General features: G+C 43.4%; 1 protein-coding gene across 8 annotated transcripts in view; it reads right to left on the minus strand.

Moving 5' to 3' along the window:
• Positions 1-25,000, minus strand: part of mast2 (microtubule associated serine/threonine kinase 2) — a 197,673-nt gene that overhangs the window by 99,558 nt on the left and 73,115 nt on the right. Inside the window, exon 1 of one of the 8 annotated variants that reach the window (XM_079506004.1) lies at positions 20,603-20,696. The exons of the other annotated variants lie outside the window; for them this stretch is intronic. Within the exon in view, the coding sequence (XP_079362130.1) occupies positions 20,603-20,641 (39 nt within the window). The 5' untranslated portion in view covers positions 20,642-20,696. Of the gene's footprint in view, positions 1-20,602; positions 20,697-25,000 lie in introns of those variants that run through there. 8 annotated transcript variants of the gene reach the window in all.

A 25,000-nucleotide genomic window follows, 5' to 3' on the forward strand; every position in this document is an offset into this window, starting at 1 on the left:
ACAGGCCGTTCTGGAAAATGTGGGGCAGAGGTTCATCTTTGGCATCCAGGGAGCGTGTGTGCAAAGTTTGGCATCGACCGGGTTAACGGTGCCGGAGATTAGCTGGTAACGGACGGACGGAAGGACACACACACGGACGGACACACGGACGGACACACACACACACACACACACACACGGACGGAGTGCAAAACATACTCTCTCCCCATGCCTTCGGCCTGGTGGAGACAATCAGGCATATGACCATGCAGTCTGCACTGTGTGTGTTCTGGTGGTACGTCTGACAACATTGAGGCATCTAGTGGTCAAAACTAAGGTTTGTCAGTTCAGTTGAACTAATGTTAAGCATGTCTGATAGAGCCATCTCTCTCTCTCTTTCAGTTGATGAGCTCACATTATTCTCCTAGCAGTCGCTTGGGTTACCACATGAGCTCACTGCTCATTTCTAATTGGCTAATCCAATGGAAGGTGGGGGCAGAGAGAAAGAGAGAGGGAGAGGGCTGAGAGTTGGTCCCTATAGAAGAGGGAGAGAAAGTACACAACAGGACCCCTGTTCCCACATGCTCTCTCTCTCTCTCTCTCTCTCTCTGTATCCATCTATCCATCCACCCTGCACTCTTTCTAGAACAAACAACAAGAGAGGCTGCCAGCAGCCAAAGTCCAGCTAAGCATTCTAAGCTGTGTTTAACTTGTTCTGTGGCATTATGTTCTGGGCTGGCTTAACATCTAACAAGTCTACGGTAATGGACAGGACAATCAATAACTGGATAACTACTGCAGCATGTCTTGGTACTTGACTGCATGAATTACTGTATACTTCCTTGAACAATGAAGAGAGAAATACAGAGGGAGTAGTATGAATAATAAAGATATCTGAGGCTCCAATGCATAGGATATATCTCCAATATCTAAAGTGAAGTGTGTGTGAAGTGAACAACATTGATTTACTTGCTAAATATCCATTCCAAAGCCCTATACAATTTCCTGGACCTCCTGGTCCTCCACCTACTGAAACATCTAGTGGCATCTAAATTCAATGTACAGTGTAGGGGTTAGAACAGCCGATAACAAAGCTACACCTGGTGCTTTGATCTTAATCTCCGATTAGTTTTGTCCCATTTACTGTACAACGGACTTAGATTCAATGTGATGGATAAAGGCACTACAGAAATGCTACAACTGTGAGTCCTGAAGATTGTACAGTGTAGGAGAGGAGACCAGATGGAAGAGGTGTCAGGGAGAAGATGATATTAACTGGAACTGATGCTTGTTAGCAAGTGTCTATCTGTTCCACTCTGTGTGACTCAGTGCCCTGGAAGGGTCAGTGGAAGAATGGAAGACAGCTGTCAAAATACCTCTGGCCTGGAACAGGTAAGTACACCTTAGGCGCCAATTAACAGATGTTTGAACAGATATGAAACACTCTCCTCTGTGCATGCCTGTTATAATACCTGTGTGTCTCATCATTTTCAATGCCAAGTCTAAAAATGGATTGCAAAGGTTAAAATCAAGTAGAATCGACAGACAAACAAGAACAGAGCAGCGATGAGATGCAGTCAAAATAGCACAGTGCATAGCCAAGTGGTCAGCTGGCTGACACTGATACATACTTCCACCCAGTCCCATTCTCCAGACACCCATGCATGCACACACGTCCTCATATCATCTCTGACAATGCCTTCCTGTGTGATGTCATGGCCCTGCGTCCAATTTGACTGTGTTGCATAGTAAATTGTAAAGCCACCCAAGTTGACGGAAGGCTAAATATTTGAGTCAGGAAATGCTTCTCCCAGAATGCATTCCAGCAACATCTGCCACACGATCTGTTGTTCCTATTGGTAAATAATGACCGGCTCCTCTGACGATCCTCAGGGCAAACACATCGGGTTGAAACTGCAGAGTTGTTGACGCAACGCAATGCTCCATAGGTAATTAGTCAGCAGACTGGTGCCGCATTCCAAAACAGATAAGTTACATAAACATGTTTGAGATTAGGTACAGTACCAGCAAAAGGGTTTAACTGAGTCAGACAGTCTGTATGGGTGTACAGTCAAATCTGGTGTTAATTTAAACTAAAACATTTATAAACTGTTATTACATTTTATGAGTTAAATGGACAACCTGATTCCATTTTCACACCTTCAGAGTGAAATTAACATGATTTTACAGTGTGTGGATGATAAAAGATAGATAAGAGAGAGGGTGGGTAATAACATTGATGGGGTGAAAGCATTGGCAGAGAGGCACATCCCCTCTATGACTCATGCAATGTGCAAAGCGTGCATGTCCATGAACTGTTGCTTAAATCCTGCATGGCTTGAGAACGTGAGCGAGGAAGAAGACAAGTAATTAAGTTTCCACGCAGTTGGAGAAAGGAAGCCCTCTGGATCTCGGATTCAGAAAGATAGTATTGATATGTGTCAACAACGCAGTGCAAGCACACAAAAGGAGAAGCACTTTTTGTACCAATCACTTGGTCTGCTTTCACTAGCTGGACGTTACTAGATGATTTCAGGAGTGTTAGTACATCTCTCTTTTGCTCTCTTTCCTCCTCCATTTCCTGATTTTCCTCATGTTCCTGCTCTCTAAAAGCGTAACGTGGGTTGTGGGGGCTGGCAACAGTCTTGCCACCCTGCAGTCTTTTTCTCTTTGATCAGCGGTATCTGCCTTCAATCAGGCGATGAAAAGAAGAGATGGAGGCGGGGAGAGCAGAACAGAACAGAGGACGATGGTGGAGCCATGCAGAGAAGGTCTTGAATAATCAAAGGAGGACAGTGTGTGGTGTTGAACTTGAGATAGAAGTCAAACTAACTGATTGCAGGGACATACTGTAATATTTACATTATAGACTGTACTATAGAGGTTTACGTTATACCAGTTCTCAGCACAAACTGAGCAAAAACGTTCTTATTTGGGAAATGGGGACAGACAACTATAAATAATGTTATTCCAATCAATTATAACTATAAATAACAATAAAGCTTAGTGTTGCGAAGGCTTTCACTTAGAGTTCCATATATGGGATAACCCATAGTCCCATATATGGAGACAACAGCGATATCCAGCATCAGATTAATGTAGAAACTCCAAAGATGGATATACACTGTGGTGACATCATCGTAACACTAGACTTGCACAGCATAAAAGGCGGCTCCCATGGCTTCTAAACCTGATTCCAGGCAACGCACGCGGTATCTCCAACAGGTCAACATATACGAATCAAGGTATCTGGCTTTACAACCCATATACCTTGAATGGCTTGTATTACCTTGGGTACGAGTCTTCTAGATGAGACAGAATAACTGGCTAATGGCTAAGCAACTCGTAGAGCATTGAAGTAGAGGTTTCCACATCCCGGTTAAGTTCGTATCGAACACCACTGTAGCGGGTCCTAACGAAATAATCAGCACTGGTTCAAACTATTTTACACTTAGCTACTGATCAATAATAACGTATGGTCTGGGCCATAGCTCAGCGGTCCAGGCACCCTGGCTGGTAGTCCAGTCTGGTAGTGTGCCGCGGGTTCGACTCCCGATCCCGACGGACATTACTGCATGTCTTCCCCCATCTCTCTCCCCATTTCCTGTCAGCCTACTGTCTGTCCCTCTATAAAGAATAAAGGCGAAAGCCACACAAAAAACAAACAAATGAAATAACTTATGTTAAATTGTGAGTGCCAAGACACATTTTGTCTCCATGTTTAATTAATTAAACCTATTAATATCATACTATAGATGGGAGGATACGTCCTTTTATTGCAGTGGTTTTCAACAATTATGATACCAGGGCTCACTATTTATTCTGCATTTGAGCCACGGACCATCATTTGATGAGGTTTCTCAGACCCAAAACGAAAGATTATTTTTTGTTTTTGTCCACAATTCCATGCTGTATTTAGGAGAGATAACAGGCAAACATTGATCAAATTCATCTACATTGTCTAATTGTGTAGACTTCTTGTAAATTAAGTAATTCAGATGTTTAACAATAATTTAACTCTTGAGAGCGTAAAAGCGTTACCAACTCTCCATCATTTAGCTGGGGACCACCTGGAATCCTCTCAAGGACCACTGGTGGTCCCCGGACCACTGGTTGAAAACCACTGTTTTATTGCAATAGAAACACCAAGAAACTTTGTTGTGGTGAATTTCCTTTACCGGGATAATCATGAATATCCTCACACGACACACAAGCTTGAACATCCTCACAAATGTGATGAGAATGAGTATTAGGAAACTGAACTATATATATATATAGTTCCCTATATCATACAGTATGTTACTGTATGTACTGAAAAAACAACTTAAGTTAACTGACTACTTTATGATAACAAAATAGCCATGGCACATTACTGACATTACAAGTAAGACGCGCAAACGCGGGAAGCGAACGCAGCTCGTAAATTGCAATAACAACAATTAGAATAAATTACGTACTTTTTAAGGGTTTTTTTAAGTTAAGTTTTTTTAAATTAAATGTTTTTTAAAGTTATTTCTTGTGTGTGTATGTGTGCGTGCGTGCGTGTTTCTTTTTTAGGTTTTTTTTTTTAAAGTTTTTTCTTTAAGTTTTTTTTTAAGTTAATTTTTTTTGTGTGTGTGTGCGTTTTTCTTTTTGAAGTTTTTTTTTTAAGTTAAGTCTTTTTTTAAGTTAATTTTTTTTTTAAGTTAAGTTTTTTGTGTGTGCGTTTTTCCTTTAAGTTTTTTTTTTTTAAGTTAAGTTTTTTTTTAAGTTAAGTTTTTTTTTAAGTTAAGTTTTTTGTGTGTGCGTTTTCCTTTGTAATTTTTTTTTTTAAGTTAAGTTTTTTTTAAGTTAAGTTTTTTTTTAACTTAAGTTTTTTGTGTGTGTGTGCGTGCGTGCGTGCGTGCGTGTGTGTGTGTGTGTGTGTGCGTGCATGTGTGTGTGTGTGTGTGTTTTTGTGTGTGATACAGCTGCGCCCTCTGGTGGTGGGCGGGTGGTGTTACAGCGTGACACACACACAGACACACACACAGACACACACACACACAGACGTGATCTGCTGGGTCTCATAGTAAATGCTCACTGCGTTCGCAACAAGTTGATAAACGTTGATTGGATGTATCCCTACCGACAACCACCCCATAGAGATCATCCCATGAACACATTATTTGTCAGTCTTTTCTCTCTCTCTCTCTCTCTGCGTGTCTCTAACAAATAGCCAAACATAAAACAAACTTTTACGAAATTCCACGTTCACTGTACAGCCTGAAAACCGCTGAACAGACACAAGTAGACAGTTCACTTTCCTGGCTCTTGATCAGCAGCAGCTGGTGTGTCCATAGCAGTAGCGTTGCACTCGGTCACGAGTTATTGCTCGGCTTAATAGCAGCCGGGCGAGCCTATCGATTTAGCAGCAAGATACGGGGGTATGAGTGCATTGCATTCAGAGCAGTGGAAGCTCTGGTGAGAGACAGACTCTCTTCTGACCTCTCTTCGCACCCTGCGCAGAGAGGAACAAAGTGTTGATGTTGAACCGGTTATATACCACGCCTCCCTGGGTTCATAGGATGTGCGAATGAGTGAACAAACTAATCTTTGATACGAGAGAGAAAGAGAGGTGAATGGAGGTCAGGATACAAAAGGCAAATGTTGTCGATGTTGATCAAGTTCTTATCTAGAACATTAAAAATAATGATTTTGCCGAGTTGAGTGTTTATTCTTTCCTTTTTTTCATTTCAAAAGAATTATGTTTCCATTATGTCTGTAATTCATTTGGTATATATCCCTTAACCCTTAGAAGATGAAAGACGCCAATTGGCGTCTTCATCAGAATTCCGTAAATGATCAATGACGCCAATTGGCGTCTTCACAGTTTTTGATGAATCTAAACATATTAATATGCTCCGAAGCGCTGTTTAAATTCCTGAGCTTATATTCCAACTACATTACCCAGAAAACCCGTGTCACGTGACACACGTGTACGTGTTGCCATTGGAAGCTGGTCCCACCCCCTGTAAACAGTGGGGGCAGAGGGAGTCTTCATAGTTTTCATTGTTTTGCCTGTTTGCCGTCTCGCCCGAGCGATTTTCTAGCAGAAAAAGTTGAAAGCAGTACTATTTATTTGAGCTAGTTTTGTGGTAGTAGTATTGATCCATACGCGTCCCAGTCGCCTTCTCCAGGCGGAGTAGCCCTGGTCCAGTGCTTACAGCGAGACTCGCTGCTCCCTCCCTCCTTTTTTCATTGTCTCCCCATCGTCGTCCGATGAGCTATACCGGGAAACCATTGAAGAAGACGATCAACCCGGAATGTTTTGAGGTAATCTTATTGTAGAAAATGCCCTTCTATAGTGATCAGAAATCATAAGATGATCGCTACAAATAGATGCTTGGATAATTACTACTACTAGTCAGATCATGACGCCAGAATGACTCACCACGATGGCCCCCAGCCATTAGCCAGCACCGAAGGTGCTGGCTAATGGTGTTGGTCGGTGCATTGGTGCTGGCTAAGGGCTGGAGGGGGGGGTTGGTGTCGATCGGTTGGTTGGTGCAGTACAAATGTATCGTAGCAGGCATGCACGCATGGCAGTACAAGTATTTTATATTGTAGCGTGCCTTATAGGCGATCTGATCTTTAGAGTAATGTTCGCTCCTTTTATTTACTGTCTACAAAGACGGAGAACAAACATGCATCGTTTACTGAAGCAACGCGTGGTTATGATGACGTTGCTACAAGGATCGGAGGGGGGACGGGGAGTGAAGCTAACAGTAGCGTATTATATAAGATCTGTATGACGTTTCATTGACGTCTGAGCTTGCATGATAATTGCATTCATTGTATATTGTATACAATCATGATTGTACATTGTTTAGTGTGTCTCCGTGTGATGATGATGATGACGATGATGTCAGATAGCCTACGTCCCCCCCCCCCCCCCCAACTGGCTATTGGCCGGGCTGACTACAGCTAAATGTTTATTTTTATATATTTAGAACTGGCATCGGAGGAGGAGGATGATGATGATGATGATGATGATGATGATGATGATGATGAAGACGAAGAGTCAAGACTGCGATGGAGTTCTCCGACACTGAACCGGATGCATTCATTCATTTCAGTTGTTGTTTTTTTTTAATTTAGCCTACACACACACACACCGTCAAGAACAACTGGAATGCAGTGGTTTGGGGACACTGGGGAGTTTGGGGACAACTGTTTTGTATGTAGGCCTATTTATTTTCTGTAATATTTATTATAATTGTATTATGTTAGTAGTCATAAAAAATAAAAGACAAGCTTTTACAATGAGTTAGACCTGTCATGGCTATTTTGTTCACTAGTCTGAGGTTTATGGTTTGACTAAGCGAGTTTCAACTGTGATTTACTCTGTAACGGTAGATGGTAAGAACCCAATTTTTTTGTTATAATACAGTATACATTCAAGTCTATATTTTGATACATATCATGGGCACAAAGTCATATCAAAACAATGTCCTTGGATGAGTTTTTTATCAAAACTGTTTCTTCACAACAGGTTTTTGAGATACATGCATGAATAGACACGGTACTGGTAAGACTATGTAAACATGGTATATATCAAAATGTGCGTTAGAATGTCTAATTTTACCCCAAAAAATAATTGAGTTTATATGATGTTCCATTTCAGAGCTAGGGGGACTTTTAGCTGGATAGGTCAGATTGATCATGACTGACCATGCTATTTATAGATGGCAAAATATCTACAGTGGTACATGTGAGAAACTTTTTATTTTATTTTAATTGAACTAGACAACTCACCCTTTAAAATGAGATATTGCATGGCTATGTACGCCCAGCAGAAAAAAAGTTATTTAGAAAATAAAACTTCAACCGGTCATAACTTTTTTTGTTGTCCTAGAAACACTACCCAGTGTAAATGCAGGCTCTTTTAAATGGCTTCCAACACCACAACTAAACATTTTATCAACTCAGTTCATTTTTTTCCTGGAAGCAGACAAGCCAAGCTTTCTCTGAAGGTCTTTCGTTGTCACACATTCACAGCAGAGAATTTTCAATAAATCATTCAAAAACGCCATTCTGCCATAGAGAAGTCTAAAAACTATATAGAAATCCTTGAAACTCTCAAAGAGTTAAGAGGGCACAATTTGTGCTGGGAGAGTTTGAGAGCAAGTGTCTGTCCTGTTGTCTTCGTTTTGTTTTTGTTTTTCATTTTCTTGTTTATCGCATTTATATACCATTTTTATTTGTATTCATCTGGAACTTATGTGGAATTTATCTGTCACTGTTATTGTTTTTTGTTTTATACTGCTTATCTGTCAATTATATTCTGAAGTTATTTCAAAACTACAAAATGCCTAATAAAAACAGTATTTAAAAACAAAAATAAAGTAGAGAGTACTGAAGGTGGTGGTGGGTCTGACAAATCAATAGCAGCCACATTAAATAGCATGAAAATAGAAGTTTACGTCTCGCACAAATGTACACACACAGCTCATCATATTGTCTTTCTAGGTGCTACACCGTGTGTGTGTGTGTGTGTGTGTGTGTGTGTGTGTGTGTGTGTGTGTGTGTGTGTGTGTGTGTGTGTCACCCCCTCGGGTTCAAGGGTAGTCTCAGTGGTCTCCTTAATAATATTCAACCTCAGGCTGTAGCAGCTGACTGAACGTCTAGCTGCCAGACACTTCCTGTCCCGGTCCTCACTTCTCCATCTGTCACACACACTCCAAGAGGAAGCACCACAGGAGAGCGCTCCATTTCTATTAACACCTAACAGGAGGTCTGGATGTTAAGGAGGATATTTAAGTCTGTTTCCTTGCATTTTAAATGGTGAATTAGGTTTGGGGCCCATTTTTCTGCCTCTGTATTGTCATCGTCGTCCCCCCAGACACACACACACGACGAGAGCAGTCGTGTGCACGATAAAACATATCTCTCAAGAATTCCTCGATGAATAAGGCCCCATTTTGCTTTGACATGCTTTCTCTGCCTGAAGACGAGATTACCTCAAGCCATTGGGATTCTGAAAGCCTGAGAAGGGGGGAAAGGGGGAAAGGGGGTGAGGGGGGGGGCTGAAACCACAGGGAGACAAGTGAGCCCTGCCCCCCGTCAGCCCGGGCACCTCTGGTTTATTAATATTTTACTAAGGCTGAGACAAAGAGCACCCTGAATGCCCGGTCCACCATGGCCAGGGATTACATTTAGGTGGAGGGTCGCTCCATCATCCTGAGAGACACAAGGACCCCTCTGAAACTTAGCTCTGCTATAAGAAAACACACCAATGGAGGGAAACATACAGGCCAAAGGAGCAAAGGCTAAAGAGAGCGAGAAAGAGTGAATGTTCAAAAGAAAGTAAAGACTACATACTGTACTTCATACACAAATAAAGATGGCAAGAGAGAGAGTGTGACCTCCATATATTGTGAGATGTAACATGTGAGAGCTTGAGGGTAATAAAAGTGGGCTATCATTTTCAACATGGCCTCTAGTATGTCCCAGTATGATTTATACTGGTCATTACAGGCCCTACACACAAGACAGGGGGATGCCGTCACTATAACACTGTGCCGGGACATTGCTATACCGCCTTGATTCACAGAACAAATCAGCCAGCAAAGTGGCCACGGCTGCCCGAAAGGTTCACCACACTGCAAGACGCAGGTGACCAATGGGGACCAGCACAGGAGACTGACAATGTTACTGTCTGGCTCCAGCCAAACTGTCGCATTCAATTACACAGGGGTTGAAGATGCAAAAATGAAACAGTGGCAGGGTACATTCTGTTGTGAGGTAGAAATCCTAGCCTATGGTATTGTAGGCTATAGGACCACCTAACTTAGGCTAAAATCTCCACGTCCTCCGGAAAACTTCTGCAAAATATCACACAGCCTGACATGACACTAGGGCTTGGTGAGTGAAAATTAGGTACCGTCTTAGGTCAATGTTTACCACACGGAAGCAGTCAGACTGGACCGTTCTGTCACGGACCAATGGATGGTTAATGGCTAATGCCATGTGGAATCAACCAGCTGGACTCACTTTTTGTCTATTATCATTACAATGTGTGTGTTTGTTAGAGTGCCACATTGGCTCTGGACGACAGTGACTGACAGTGTGCATATTGAGAGGTTTAGGCACGAAGTTCCTGCTCTCACTTTCTTCTACCAAGATCTTAAAAATAGTGCAAGACCAATATAATGGCTGGACCGATAATTAGCCTGTCCCCTCTCACTGACAACACAGCAAAATATTTTTTTTTAACTAGAACTGCACTCTGTCGAGTGCCTACTGCACACAAGTAGGCCATAAATGGCCTACTAGTGTGCAAGCAGAGCGCGCAAGTACTGTCGACTGTCAACTGGCTGTCAATGGTAACGTAATTACTTGCTATCAAGATCTGCCAGTAAAACCTCTCCATGACTCTATCATAGGTTTTCTATGAACTTGCTGACACTTGCTGCTCTGACACATCGAATCCCAAAAATATTAAGTCATTCATATCCCTAATCAGTACCGGCAATCACAGTTGAGTCAGCCAGATCGATATCAGGTGGTTTTTCAAACATTTTTGCATGGAGCTTAATTAACATTGAAAAAAGAAAGAAAAATCTTATTTTTTTACTTTTGTTTTCTAAAAAAATAGAACAAATCTGTTAGCCTGTGCTGAACTATTGCTACTGCCATTTAGCTATGTATGAGTTAATACAATTAAGTTCAATATGGTAAATTCTTTATTTTTGTTATTTTAAAGATCTAGTGAAACGGAAATGGTGGGCATTTTATTTTGAAGTTTCAGCTCGTCTATGCTGGAAACGCTGGCTCTGAAGTTTCTGAACCAATCAGAGCGTTGCATCCCTCCAGGCTATGGGTCCTAATACGTCCGTCTCATGCACAGAGGTTTGTTTACAAAGTGACAGAGAGATGGCAGAAAAGCCAGGGATGTTTTTGTAACCTGTACACAACCTATATACATATTTTAGCGTGATTCGGTTGAAAACGAGTAATACACTGTCTGGATGTCATCTTTAAAACGGAGGATTTCTGTAATCAGTAGCACCTGTGTTCTGACGGACACGCAGATATGGGAATCAAACAAATCATTTTTATTGGCTTTTATTGATGTGGGCCTCGACACGTCATCACGCAGCACGTTTTCGTTTTCAGGAAGTAATTAAAAAAAGATTTGTATGGACTTTTGATATAAAAACACAAAATTTTTAATTTGCCCATTTTTTGGCATTCATTGTTAGGTATGCCCATATGATGACCACGGATATGGTCTAAAAGTGTAAAAAACTTATTTTTCATTTCACTACAACTTTAAGTTAAATAGTAGTTAAATAGTAGACAAAATAGCAGTCAAATCTATGGTAATCTATGTTCTAGGACCCTCAGGTCCGACCAAAACAATCTGGCATTGGTCGGGACTACTTAAAAAACAACCCTCCTTCCCCAAACCCTTCTCCCTCATGTTCCAACCACCCACCCCATCTCTTTCTCCCTCCACCCCTGTCTGCCCTGCAGGCACAATTTACCAGCCATGCTAGTCTGCCAACACCCCCCTCTCCCCCCAGAACCCTCATCCTCAGAGTCAGTCAAGCAAGAGAAACATTTAGGTAGCCAGGGCTGATGGAGACAGAGTAGACGGAGGCAGAGAGATGCCCTCTGGCTCCTGATGCTCATGTCTCCGTCTCTCCACTCAAGATCCTACATGTAGCTCAACTCTCCTTCATTTTTTTTGCAGACTTATGTTTTGTCTTCCATTTGTTTCATCCGTACGAGAGGTGTTACCCCTCTCCCTGCTTGCCAACCATTGAAAGGGTCAGTGATAGCTGTCATGCAGCCAGACATGGTCTTAACCCCATCAGTGACACAAGAGCAGCCTGTTACACGAGTGGTGGCATGTGTGTCATGTGTGTTCAGAACTTCAGTCTGGAATAAATCGCCCCAACTATTCAAGGACAAATTAAAAGATTATTTAAAAGAAATCCTCGTCTCAATTATTAATAATGTATCTGGCTCAACGTAATTGCATATTTCACCTCTTGCACACAGAAATGTAGATAATGAGGCTCTCAGTATTTTGTTGGGATGATCAAAGGATGTTCTGTTGTTTTTCCATCCTTGGGGCTAATGTCTCATTGCACATGAATGCTTGTTTTCCCAGGGTCTTTTAAAGTAATATTTCACTTTGCTGTGACACACATATATTTAGACACACTAACCACATTTCCATAAATTAAATATCCGCCGCCAGGGAACTGTGTTTTTAATCATTTGTTTTTGTTTTGCCACTTTTGATTTACTTACAGTTGTTATAAAGCATCCAGGGTTATGATTTCACCCCATTACATTTGTTTGTTTGTCTGTTAGCAGGATATCTCCAAAAGTTTCAACGAACGAAAGTTTAAACTTTGCCGAAGGGCACCTTATGGGGTGTCATCCAATCAGACTGGGCTGGCCGAAGGGCACCTTATGGGGTGTTATCTAATCAGACTGGGCTGGTCGACCACCCCCAGGCCAGTTACAGTATTTCACAATTGGCTTAACCCATTTTGACCTGAGATCAGATTCTAAAAATGTCTTCTATATCCTGACAGTTTTCTGAAAAAGCTATGTTTCCATGTCAGTCGTTCTTCGATTTTTCAAAAATAGCAGACCCACCTGCGCTATGAGCTTGTAGATCTGCTATTTTTCAATAGCTAAAGCATAACATAATGCTAACACCAAAATGGGTTCCCGCCCAAAATGGGTAAGGAGGCTTCCTGTGGTCATCAGACTCATGCAGTTCGGAGCCACTGATCATGCAGTCGACCCCCCCCCCACCCCCCGGGCCATTATGTTTATGATGATTATGCTATTCTACACTTGTCTTTATGTAGTATTTATGATGGAATATTGTTTTATTTTTTAAATATGAATCAGAACATTCTCCCAAAAGGGAAGTGTGTATGGCACCACAATAATTTATGGACAAGCTGCTGCTTTGGCAGAGGTCTGCACTGAGCACATTTTTCTAATTACACGAAAACAACACATACTAGAAACCTAATTTGTTGGGGAAGGAACCTGTGCTTACTCAGTTAGTGTAATGTATTTAACGGCAAAAACATCCAATAGTTTGCAGCTGAACAAAGCCTCGAGTTTGGACGTGATCGTGTTTTAAATTGTGCTAATCTTTCTCACATAGACCCAACTACGTAATAGTCTCAGCCTGGGAACCTGGCTTCAATAGAACACATCGGTAGGCTCATGATGGATTGAGCAACAAGACAGATGTTCTCAACCAACACACTGAGTAAAATAAACTAATTCAAGCATAGATATGAGATGAAGAGAGGGCCAACAGGGACTCGCAGGCTATGCCAATTATTGAGTCTGTGCGACATTTGAGAGGAGGAACAAAATACACAGTATAATCCTAAGTGTATCCATTTAACTAGTGTACAAATGTAACCAAATGGACCCTTGATTACTGGGAAAATATGAAGGATTCATGTCACGATTATTGTGTCCAGAATATTGATTAACAATATTCTTAAAACTCTTAAAATGCTACTAAAATACTGGAATCCCTCTTGGAATTTTATGAATTAAATAATTGTATACATAGTCTTAAAGATTTGTCATTATTTTATTTTGTTAATTTTTTTATATTAAATAAATAATGCAACTTATATTTGTTAGAACGTAGGTCCCAGGTACTTGGCCTGGGGAGATAATGCTCTTACGAGCTTCAAGCAGTACTACTGTCAACAATAATTGTAGCTGTCCTCCTACCTGACTACACTGTCTCAATGGAAGATTACGGAGACCACCTCCAACCACTAGTTTTACTGTATTGACACAGTACTATAACATACAGATTGAAATTCAAATGAAGTTTTGTTCATTGAATATAGTTCTGGATTATGGCTTTCCATTAAGACTGAGGATTTGAGCGTGTCCCAGGGCGGCAGGCGATGGGAGCTGATAAGCCGTGGTGTAGTGAGTGTGAGAGAAGCAGAGTGCTCTCATAGCCAGACACACCATGTCAGCACAGGGCGAGCATCCAGATGCTAGCATACGCCGTTAGTCACAGGCAGGCTTTTGTTACTGAAAATCCCTGCGTGAATGCCACGTCTAATCCTTAACCAGTGTGTTCCTCGCTCACCCAAGGGAACGAAAACGCGCATGCACAGTAACATCCAAAATGGTCATTTAACTTTTGGTGGCCATTGCTGCCCTGAACAATAACAGGGACGCAACCAGTACTGTGACAAAACATGATGGCTGTAAGTTAACATTTCTTTGTTGTCTTAATGTGCCTTGTTCACACAGAGCTAAATGTAAGGACAGACACGAGCGAGTCAGGTTGGTTTCCATTCCCTTTTCAATTGGACTGTGCCACTTAGAGAAGGGTGGCACAGGGGTGGTGCAGTTTAACCCCCTCGGGGACCACTTTGAGGTATTAGGAGTTTAAGAACCCCCCACCACCCCACCACCACCCCCACCGCCGCCGCCATCCCCTTTGTACTTTTCCCTCAGCCACAAACCATAATCACAGGCAGCTGAAGAGGCCTATTCAGGACATAAAGTACAGACATATTAGTCCCCTTGTTCCAGTGACTTGTGGACTATTTATCTCTTACTGTAAGTGTGGTGCTACAGAGAGATTTATGCATGGTGCATACTTGGTTGCTCTCAGATCTTCAAGATAATTCTGAGCTTGTAGATTGCTCCGTGAGTGCTACTATCTAAACGCTTTCAGAGCATACCTATTTACACGCACATCGACAGTGGCCAAAAAGGTAATCATGGAAGGAGGTAGGGCCCGCACACCATCTTTAGGCAAAGGAATTACTTTATTGTAAGACAACGTTTCGATCTCACAGGATCTTCATCAGGCCAGTATCTAAACTATCTAAACATACCAGCGAAATTGATAAAAAAAACTATTATCGGTAGTCTGACTAACCACTTAACCCCAAGTTTGTCGTACAACGGTGTCATGTAAAAAATAATATAAATAGCTTATCTACAGGCTCACAACATGTCACACACATCCTGAGCTTGTGTATTATTTATTTTTGCCATTTTGTGAATTTATTTTAACCGATTCCATGCCACCATTGACTCCAGCGCTCTGTGCCAACAGAGACTCTATACATCCACGTATGATAACAGCATCCTAAGGTTAGCAAGGAATATCACCTCTAATACTAGCCATGTTTTGTATCTCTTTCCTGAAGGCAGCAACCTGCCTTCGGGAAAGAGATGTGGTGTTCCAGCATACAATAAGGTCAGACTGAAGAAGTATTTTGTCCATCAGGCTTAATCAGGTTTTTGGCCAGGACTAGACTGAGCTGTGGACATTGCTCTGTGCCCTTATGTCTCTATGTATGTAGCTGTATTTTTGTCTCCACCAGGCCGAAGGCATGGGGAGAGAGTATGTTTTGCACTCCGTCCGTGTGTGTGTGTGTCCTTCCTTCCTTCCTTCCGTCCGTCCGTGATCAGCTAATCTCCGGTACCGTTGGCCCGATCCATGCCAAACTTTGCACACACACTCCATGGATGCCAACGACGAACCTCTGCCCCAAATATTCCTCAACGGCCTGTTATAGCGCCACCATGAGGCCGATTTAGGCAAAACACATTTCTGTAGATAACTCGTACACATTTTATCCATATATCACACAATTCGGTATACACTATCTCCATAGTCATGTGATCAACACAGATCTGCACAATTTCCCATCTTCCATCCTGATTGGCTAATATTGGCTTCCAAAGCTCACATGATTGGTCCGTTTCGAACAAAATGCCACAAATCACAAACACACTGTGCAATTTCCGTAAAATTATACACACACATTTCCACTAGGCCAAGGACGACATGCCACTCATTCTTTTCCAAATCAACCTCATGGTGGCGCTATAACAGGCCAATTCCTGTTTTTAGCTATAACTTCATCAATCTGTATACAACTTATGTATGCGCACTCCCTAGAGGCCATTGAAAAACATTGTCCCTGCATCCCTCCACATCTGCCGGTTATAGCGCCACCATGAGGCCGATTTCTGCTAAACACATTGCTTATGTTAGTCGCACAGATTTCATCCAAATCTCACGCAAATCGGTACATATGATCTCTGTAGTCATGTGATCAAGACGAGTCTGTTGGATTTATCAGATTCTAATTGGCTAACATTGCCTTCCAAAGTTTTCAGGAGTGGCCCGTTTCGTTCAAAATGCTGCACATGTCCTGCTCATCCAGAATTCTATCCTCAGAGATCCGATGAGTGATCTGGCTCTGCATTTCCTCAACAAAATGAAGAAAATTGTTGCAAAAAACAAACAAACAAAAAAACATGTTTATATTACTCCTAAACATTTTGCCAAACATCTCACACAGTCCTATCCTCCTGGTGGAGACCTGTGCCCAGAAGGGCACTTTTTCTAGTTATTTCTGTTTTTGTGTTATGTCAAATGTGTGTATATGTGTTGCATACAAGGCCGCTGGGCCGAAAGACGAACCAATAATAAAGTACTATATCATATCATATCATATCAATGCACCGGATCTGAATGAACCGGCTCCGTGAACCGGAAGTAGTGATTGGCCATTTTTGTGCCACAGTGGATCACCTTTGCTAGTGTCAAACGCTAATATGCGTCGCGATGATTTTTTTATCTTATTATATGATCTCCTAACATCATCCTTCACCTCATATCTTATCTTATCTATAAATGCACCATGTCTCTGTCTGTCTGCCTGTACGTACGTCGTACATGTGTACGTCTGTAATGCATGTAACTCGAGAACCGTTCGCCCCATCGCGTTCCACACCCACACAGGGAGTGCAGTGATGGTGTCGAGTCGGTCTGACCCACGCTTGTCCAGAACCGGGCCTCTCTGCCGGGGCTCTGGACAGGGCCCCTGCCCTGGCTCCATATATGGAGCTGGCCTGTTCTGACACTCCATGTTTGGGCATTCCTGCCTGACACAGAACTCATATATGGGCATAAAAGGAACACAGACAGATGGGTGGAGCGGGTACTCTGACATGGGTACAAGTACAACCGGGTATTGCAAAGCCGGGTGGGGCATGGATCTCCAACTCCATTGTTACCGACAACAGATAGCACTACAGCCGGGCACCAGATAGACTATCTATAATGCACCAAGTCTCTGTGTTACTGTAAGTACGTGTGTACGTCTGAAATCCACGTAACTCGAGAACCCTTCACCCCACCGACTTCAAATTCGGCACACACGTTCCACACCCCGACAGGGAGTGCAGTGCCCGGTGTCGAGTCGGTCTGACCCACGGTTGTCCAGAACCGCCACAAAAGGCCTCGGCCAGGGCTCCCTGCCCAGGCATGCATAGACTCCATATTTGGGAATGCCTGACAAAGAACTCCATATGGGCATAAAAAGGACACATACATAATGACTGCGTGGGGCATGCATTTCCAACTTGCATCGTTCCAAGTAGGCCAGTGGCCAATGGGCACCGCTCTAGTTTTTGGATTTCGATGACATCACACCATGGAAGCAAGCGTTGCCTAACGACGGGAAGCTAAAATAGGGTAATAGTATTAATTCAGGATTAATAGAAATCAACGAGACCCGAGATTCTTGGGATTGGCACAGGGGGGTTTAAGCTCTAAACCCGAGATTCTCGGTTTCTGGCATAGATTACGTTAAAAAGAGGAAAAAAAATTGAAAACTGTTGCACTCCTAGAGTAGTAATGGGTGAAACACCCCCCCTCCCAACCCAGACATGTGGTCTGGATGTTTGCTGCTATCTGTCCCACCTCGTCTCTCCCACCCTCACAACAATCCAGAGGTCAAGTGGGTAGTGGGTCCTATAGTAGCTTAAAAAGCAGCCCGAAGCCATATGGCATCAGCCCACCCTGTCCCATCGATCTCCCTGTCCCGCAGCCATTCTCATGTCACTGCCGCCATTAGTATAAGGAGGAGGAGGTCTACTTGACCTCTCACCCCAGGCTATATGGTGTCTATTCTCCTTGTACAGGAGAAGAGGACAGATGAGCTGAATGAGCACGGCAGCCTGTCGGCTAACGGCCTAGCCATCGGCTGCCATGTTAAGTGGTCAGATGGGTGGCCCCGTGTGCATTTTCACCGCATGTTTATTTTAATGATCAATCAATGGATTGTGTTCCTGCCTGGATCAATGGAGTTAAAATGGTATACTTGAAGTTATTATTGGTATCACACTGACAACGTCAGGTTTTAAAGAATAGAATCACACCTGTGTGAAGTGAGGGCCACTCTTATCATCATACATCATCCTATTCCGGCCAATCACTGTTGGCGTCCTCAATTTTCTGTCCTCACTTTTTATCCTCAATGCCGTGGCTCAGCCAATCAAATCATCACTATGGGGTAAACACGCACACACACAAAGCTGGGCAGAGCGCCCCTCAAAAGAACATAATTACTTTTTTACATAATGTTTTTTTATATTCTTGTTCAAACGCACACACACAAATGCACAGCAGGAGGTTTGATTTGTGTGTGATGGGCAGGCTTGTGGTGGGCATCCAGCCGTACAAAAGGGGGTTTAGAGAATCATAGGCTGGCGCATATACTGTAGCGCATTTGGTGAGCTCACACACACACACACACACACACACACACACACACACACACACACACACACACACACACACACACACACACACACACACACACACACACACACACACACACACACACACACACACACACACACACACACACACACACACACACACACACACACACACACACACACACACACACACACACACACACACAGTAAAATCCATGGTGTTCATTTATCCATTTGAAACTCTGAGGTTGTACAAATGTATCCATTTGGTTACACACTCAGTTTTCCAGTTTATCTGGCTGCAGTTTAAGATACCTCTCTCTCTCATCACCCCCCACAGTGGCAGTGAGGTACAACTCGGTATCTCTGGTTTCTCAGTCTGTCTCATGGGGTGGCCTTGTTACATGACACAACTTTCTCACATATCAACTTTACCTTTGTGTGTGCGTGTGCGTGTGTGTGTGTGTGTGTGTGTGTGTGTGTGTGTGTGTGTGTGTGTGTGTCCAAATAATGACATGAGAGAATCAAGTATGATTGAAAATGTTATCAAATCCAGTAATTGCATGTAAAACAAGTCAAATGTAATGTATGGTTATTCACTTTCTACGACTGACAACTAAACATAAATGGAGGTATACAGGGTTAGGGTTAGAACGGGTAGTAATTGGAACGGGTAGTGATGTAGTGTCTAGTCACCAGGACAAAAATAAAGAAGCAAATCCAGGTTGTCTGTGCCAGACGGCCTCATTTGAGGCCTACTTTTTCCACCATACAGAACGCAGGCAGACTGTAAATGTGCAGAAAGAACACTCAGTCAACACCATCGTTCAAATTCCCAACCTTTATCCTCATTTTACCACTGCAGGTCACCAGTGGAGAGAGAGAAGACTGAGAGCAAGAGGGGAGGAGGGGGAGAGAAAAGGTGTGAAAGATGAAGACATACAGGAGAAAGAGAAAGTGTGAAAAGCAGAGTGAAATGGAGAGAGAGGGCGAGAGACAGACAGACGACACAGCGTAGTAGAGGAGTTATCTGAGGTGGAACGATATTACACATCCCTAACAACCAGTCAAAATGTGGCTCTTCCCCCTCGTCTCTGATTGCTCTGGTTCAGGGAGGAGGAAGGGGATATGGTGCTGACACCACATTCTCCATTCTCATCTTCCCTCTCCCCACCAGCCCCTGAGATGACTAAATCAGACAGTGTGTGTGTGTGTGTGTGTGTGTGTGTGTGTGTGTGTGTGTGTGTGTGTGTGTGTGTGTGTGTGTGTGTGCATGGGTCGGTGGGTTGGTGCGTGTGTGTACAGAGACTGAACAATGAAGAATGTTTGGCACCAATACTGAAAGACGTGTTAACAATAGTGGGTATATCTACGGTATGTACGTCTGGGGTTACGTTAAATAATAAGCAGTACTTTTGTTAAGTACTCCTCAAATAATATGGCTCTCAAAGAGCAAACAATGGGAGGTAGGATAACCCTCCTGCGTGCGTGCGTGCGTGCGTGCGTTTTTGCACTGCCAGTCAACAAGCAATGCTATCCGGCATGAAGAAACGAGATGGGGTCGTTGAGAGTGTGTATACTGTGATGAGTGTGTCCATGCTGTGATGAGTGTGTCCATGCCTGCTGACGCACTGTCCAAATTCCAGCAAGAAACATTATAGGGATGATGAATCTGTTTGCCGGTGTGATGTGTACACAGTATGTGTGTGAATAAATGATGGACCTGTCACAGTGGTGTGATCAGACGAGCATGCGGCACATACAAAGACCTACCGAACACTTTGAAGCCCATCTAGGCATCCCTAGGCAAGTTAACTATGCATACAATCCCCCATTCTGGTACATGCAGTTGCCAACTCTGTTTGTACATCCGAATGAGCACCTAAGGCTGATCTGTTATTTCTAGCCTATACAGTTAGTATGTAGTACAGTAAGCAACACATAATACACCATACCGCTGAAGACAGTTTAATGATGTGTTCCCACAGTTTCCTTTAACCCTTTACACACAGTCACCCACAAGGTTTAAGGTTCAACTCAACCTTACCTGCAGTCCCCTGCGCCTCAGAATACTAGAGTCGTCCATGGTCAGGCAGTCAAGAAATGTCTCCTTTTGTGAAGGCTGTGAGGGCTATGGACAGACACTCTTCCGAAGGCTAAGTTTTCAAGGTGCAACTTCAGGCACTTTTCCAGACAGCTGGACCACATGAGGCGAAGTTACCTCATAGTCCTTTCTTGCTTTCCCTTTTCTAGATGTCAACAAACGGCCATGCTTAGGAAAACTATTGTTGTGTCCAACTGCATCCTTTCCTTACAACAGCATCCAGTTTCTGGTCTTCCTTAAGTCAGAGATAGCATTAAAACCAGAACAGTCCAAGGCTTCTGAGAGATTCTTACGTCTTTGCTATCCCTCAGTGGCGTCGCGGCGCTACATTCCATATGCATGAGATGCACAGAAGCTGCCACTCTGTCCGTCCGTCTGTCCCACAAAACTCTGACAAAGACAGGATAGGGCGCCACAGGCAGAGGACAGAAAGTGACGCATTCATCTAGTCTTGGCTACAGGTCAGAACACTGCGTCGTCACATGGCATATAGTATGAACACCAGGAGGGTGTAGATCTGAAGATCGTCCTCTTGTCCCGGTTCTCGTCTCTCTCGTTCTGTCGGCAGAACACGTGTTGTCCCCAAGCTCAGCTCCTCTCACTGTTTGCTCTCTTCATTCATCCGTTCAGCACTGGGCAACAACCACTCCCTCCCTCCCTCCCTCTCTCTACAGAGGTAGTGTGTACAGTCCCAGCTCTCATCTGATTCTAATCACCCCCCCTTTTTCTCTCGTTCTCTTCTTTTTCTTCCGCACCACCTAGTCCAGAGGAGTCTCTGCTCGCTCCATTGTCCACAGGCAGTTTGCAATCGGAATTAATGACGAGACCTCAGGCGGTGAATGGAGAGGAGGGAAGCGGGGATGGTGGGGGAGCAGAAAGGGGGGCAACGGTAGTGGGCACAGGCCCGAAACCTTCTGGCTTAATTAGAGCCTGACTGAAAGCGGCTCCCGGACACAAACTAAACCCACACACCACTGCGTACACGTGTGCACAGTGCCTCGACCTGGCTACGAACTAACAATCTGCAAGTGCCAAAGTGTTTTCAGCCAAGTGTGCCTTTCAGGAAGGATGCCGGTCTCTGAATAAGAGAGACAGTGTGTGTGTGTATGTACATGTGTGTGCTCCCCCTCCGGGCACGGCTTGCATGGATGACTGAGGTGAAGTCGTCCAGACAGCCTGTTAGGAATAAGGGGCAAGGGCTACGTTCTTTCAGTTTTTATCGCCTAATCTCTTGTTTTCTGCTATGAGAGACAGACAGGGAGAATCCAAAGGTGGAAAAATGTTAGTAATAAAACAAATATGTTTGCTAGCACTAGTTCCCTGACAGACAGCGAGAGCAGAGCACCTGGCTCTCTATCTTCATGCCAACGAGATCCCACATTTTTGTTTAGAGGCAAGAGCTTAGTACACTCTCTCAAACAAACACACTCCACAATCACCACCGAACACAAACATACACATGTCCGTGACATGTAACAATCATCTCGTCATTGCCATCTCCTCTATTTTCTATCTATCTCTCTGTCTTCCACCCGTCCACTTATCCCAGAGCCTGCAAAGAGGACAGCATCCGGCCCAGCTGACGGCAATAAAAAGCGAAGAAGTGTGGAGAAATATCTTCCTCACTCAGAAATGAAGGCACACAAGTGGCCTCTGTGAGACTGTTTGTCATCTTCCACTCCCCTCTGCTGGTAGATGAGGTCCCCGAGTGCTCTTCAACAGCCAGGGTGGGCCAATATCCCAAACACGGAGTCCCTCCCTCAACCCCCCTTCTGTGGCTGTTGTCTTCAAACGGGACACTCTGCTCTTCAAATGTTGCCTGTGCCTCTGTTGTTATTCTTTCTTTCCTTGCTACCGTGTGCCAATATGTTCACATGCACTGGCACCTCCCCCGTTCTTTCAGTATGTACGCTCTCTCTCTCTCTCTGTTCCCCCTAATCTTCCTCGTCAGAGGAGCCATGCCAAACGGCGGCCAATCGTGTGCGGGCAGGAGGCGGAGCGTTTGTATGTAATGAATGGAGGACGACAAAAGCCCGCCCGGCCGCACGCGCGCACACGCACACACACACGCACAGTCGCACACACACACACACACACACACACACACACAAATGTGTGATTCATGCCTCCTCATTGTGTAGTTAGGATGAATAAATCATGAAAGGGCAGATCTGAGGATTTTGCTCATTTCTTATTCAACAGCGTGAATCTCAACAAAGTCACCGCTATGCAGTGTTGCACTTAAGTAGCTACTGAAATACTTTTTTTTTTTTTTTAGATCGCATTGCAATTTGCAACGTGTCATGATCGACAAATCACTGATTTTCCAGTGCCATTGAGAGCGAGCTTTCGATAAGTAGAACTCACTGTGCCGTGTACTGTACTGTGAATATCATGATAGGATTCTGGTTAAATATCAACGATAATCCCCTTTAAGAAATATTCTACACACACAAAACGTGATCAGAAAGAGTATGAATGTGCTTGGAAACTCTGGCTGACCCCGTGGTATTCTCGACTTGAGATTTCAAATCTGATTAGCCACAACAATCCATTGCTTTTCCTTCATTTTCTCTGTTTGTCTCCCCCCCTTTCTTTGTCACTCTGAGACATTTCAGTCGCATTGTGGGACCACCTCCATTCTGGAGTATGAAACAAAACAATTTCATTTAACGGTACCACAGGAAATGAAAAACAAAGAGGGTGAGAGAGCTGAAAATGCACAGAGAAAGAGAAAACAGGAGATTGAAGGTGACGGCCCACGCATGTTGAAAGCCAGGACACCCTCGTTATCTGTAATACCTTTCACCATGATAACACAGATGGAGTCAGACACAGAGACAGAAAGAGAGAGAGAGGGAGAAGGAAAGGAAAGAGAGATAGATCAATGAAAACTATTACATTGATGTGCAATAAGTGCTGCATTGTATTGTAGTGTGCAGCACACTCCACACATACTGTACATGTATTGTGGAGAGCTGTGTGTCTATCCTGTATATGAACATGTATTGTATGCTCGTTTCAACAATTACTGTATGTGTCAAGTCAACACTATGCACATTATGCATTCCCAATGCATGGACGGCTACACGGCTACAGTAATCAACTCCAAATCCATACAGGCTACTATCTCCTGGTACTGTATATAATTATTGAAGAGAGACCAGCCGCCGAGTCGCTGACTAATGTCTCTGAGAGACTCATCAGCCTGGTCTATTGTGACCCCGCCAGCTTGTGTTTGGAGACTGTGTGTTAATGAGAGCAGAGGCCAGGGGCCAGGGGACCAGGGCAGAGGGGCCTGTAGAAGGACTAGGAATGTGACTGGCTGACTGGATGGACGGGCAGCCTTTTAGCCGGCTAGCTGGCTGACCCACAGCTTCAGATCACCTCAGAGTTGACTGGTTAAGAGGTATCTGGCTGACTGACCTTGAAGAACCTGCAGGGTAGTGCGTGCGTGCGTGCGTGCGTGCGTGCGTGCGTGCGTGCACATGCCCAAGCTGGTATGGGGGCTCTCAACCTTGATGCCGTAAGGCAGTGGTTTTCCAACCAGTGGTCCGCGAAGGTGGTTCCAGGTGGTCCTCAGCTAAATGATGGAGTTGGAAACCAAATGGACCCTGATTAGATCTTTAACTCTTGAGAGCGTAAAATTTTTAGTTTTTACGCTCATTTTTTTTTTTAAGAGTAAAATTAGTGTTTAACATCTGCATTACTTAAATTACAATAAGTCTACACAATTAGAGCATGTAGAATAATTGTTATTTATCAACGCCTGTTATCTCTCCTATCGTACCACATCAATACAACACGGAATTGTGCACAAAATCTTATCCAACGACAACAAAATATTCTAAGTCTATGGTCTGAGAGGCTAAATCTCATCAAATGGTCTGTGGCTCAAATGCAGAATAAATAATGGGCCTTGATGTGATGGGTTGAAAACCACTGCCGTAAGGCGTAAGGCACACTTGGGTGGTGAGCTTTACAAAACCGAAAGCAAATATCAGCTAAATGAATAAGTAAATAGCCACTTTAATCCTGTCAAGGCCAGTCAACACCAGGAGGATCAATCTCCAAGGACAACAGGTTGAGTTTATCTTTTCAGACCGAATTAATCAACGTTATTGCCATATTGTGTTTGTGTTTGCTATTGATTTATTTAAGGATTAGACTCTCTCCCTGTCATACAAGAAGAGTCCTTGCTAAAAAGGTTAGGACACTACATAGGAATTTATTCCAATCTCAAAAACAAAAAAGAAAAGAATCGCATACTAATGATAAAAGAGAGACAAAAGTAAAAGAGAATGTGCCTGGTGTTTAAAAATAAGTTTAATTAACAATAAG

The sequence above is a fragment of the Electrona antarctica genome (genome assembly GCF_951216825.1).
Source record: "Electrona antarctica genome assembly, chromosome: 7".
Classification (NCBI taxonomy): Eukaryota; Metazoa; Chordata; class Actinopteri; order Myctophiformes; family Myctophidae; genus Electrona; species Electrona antarctica.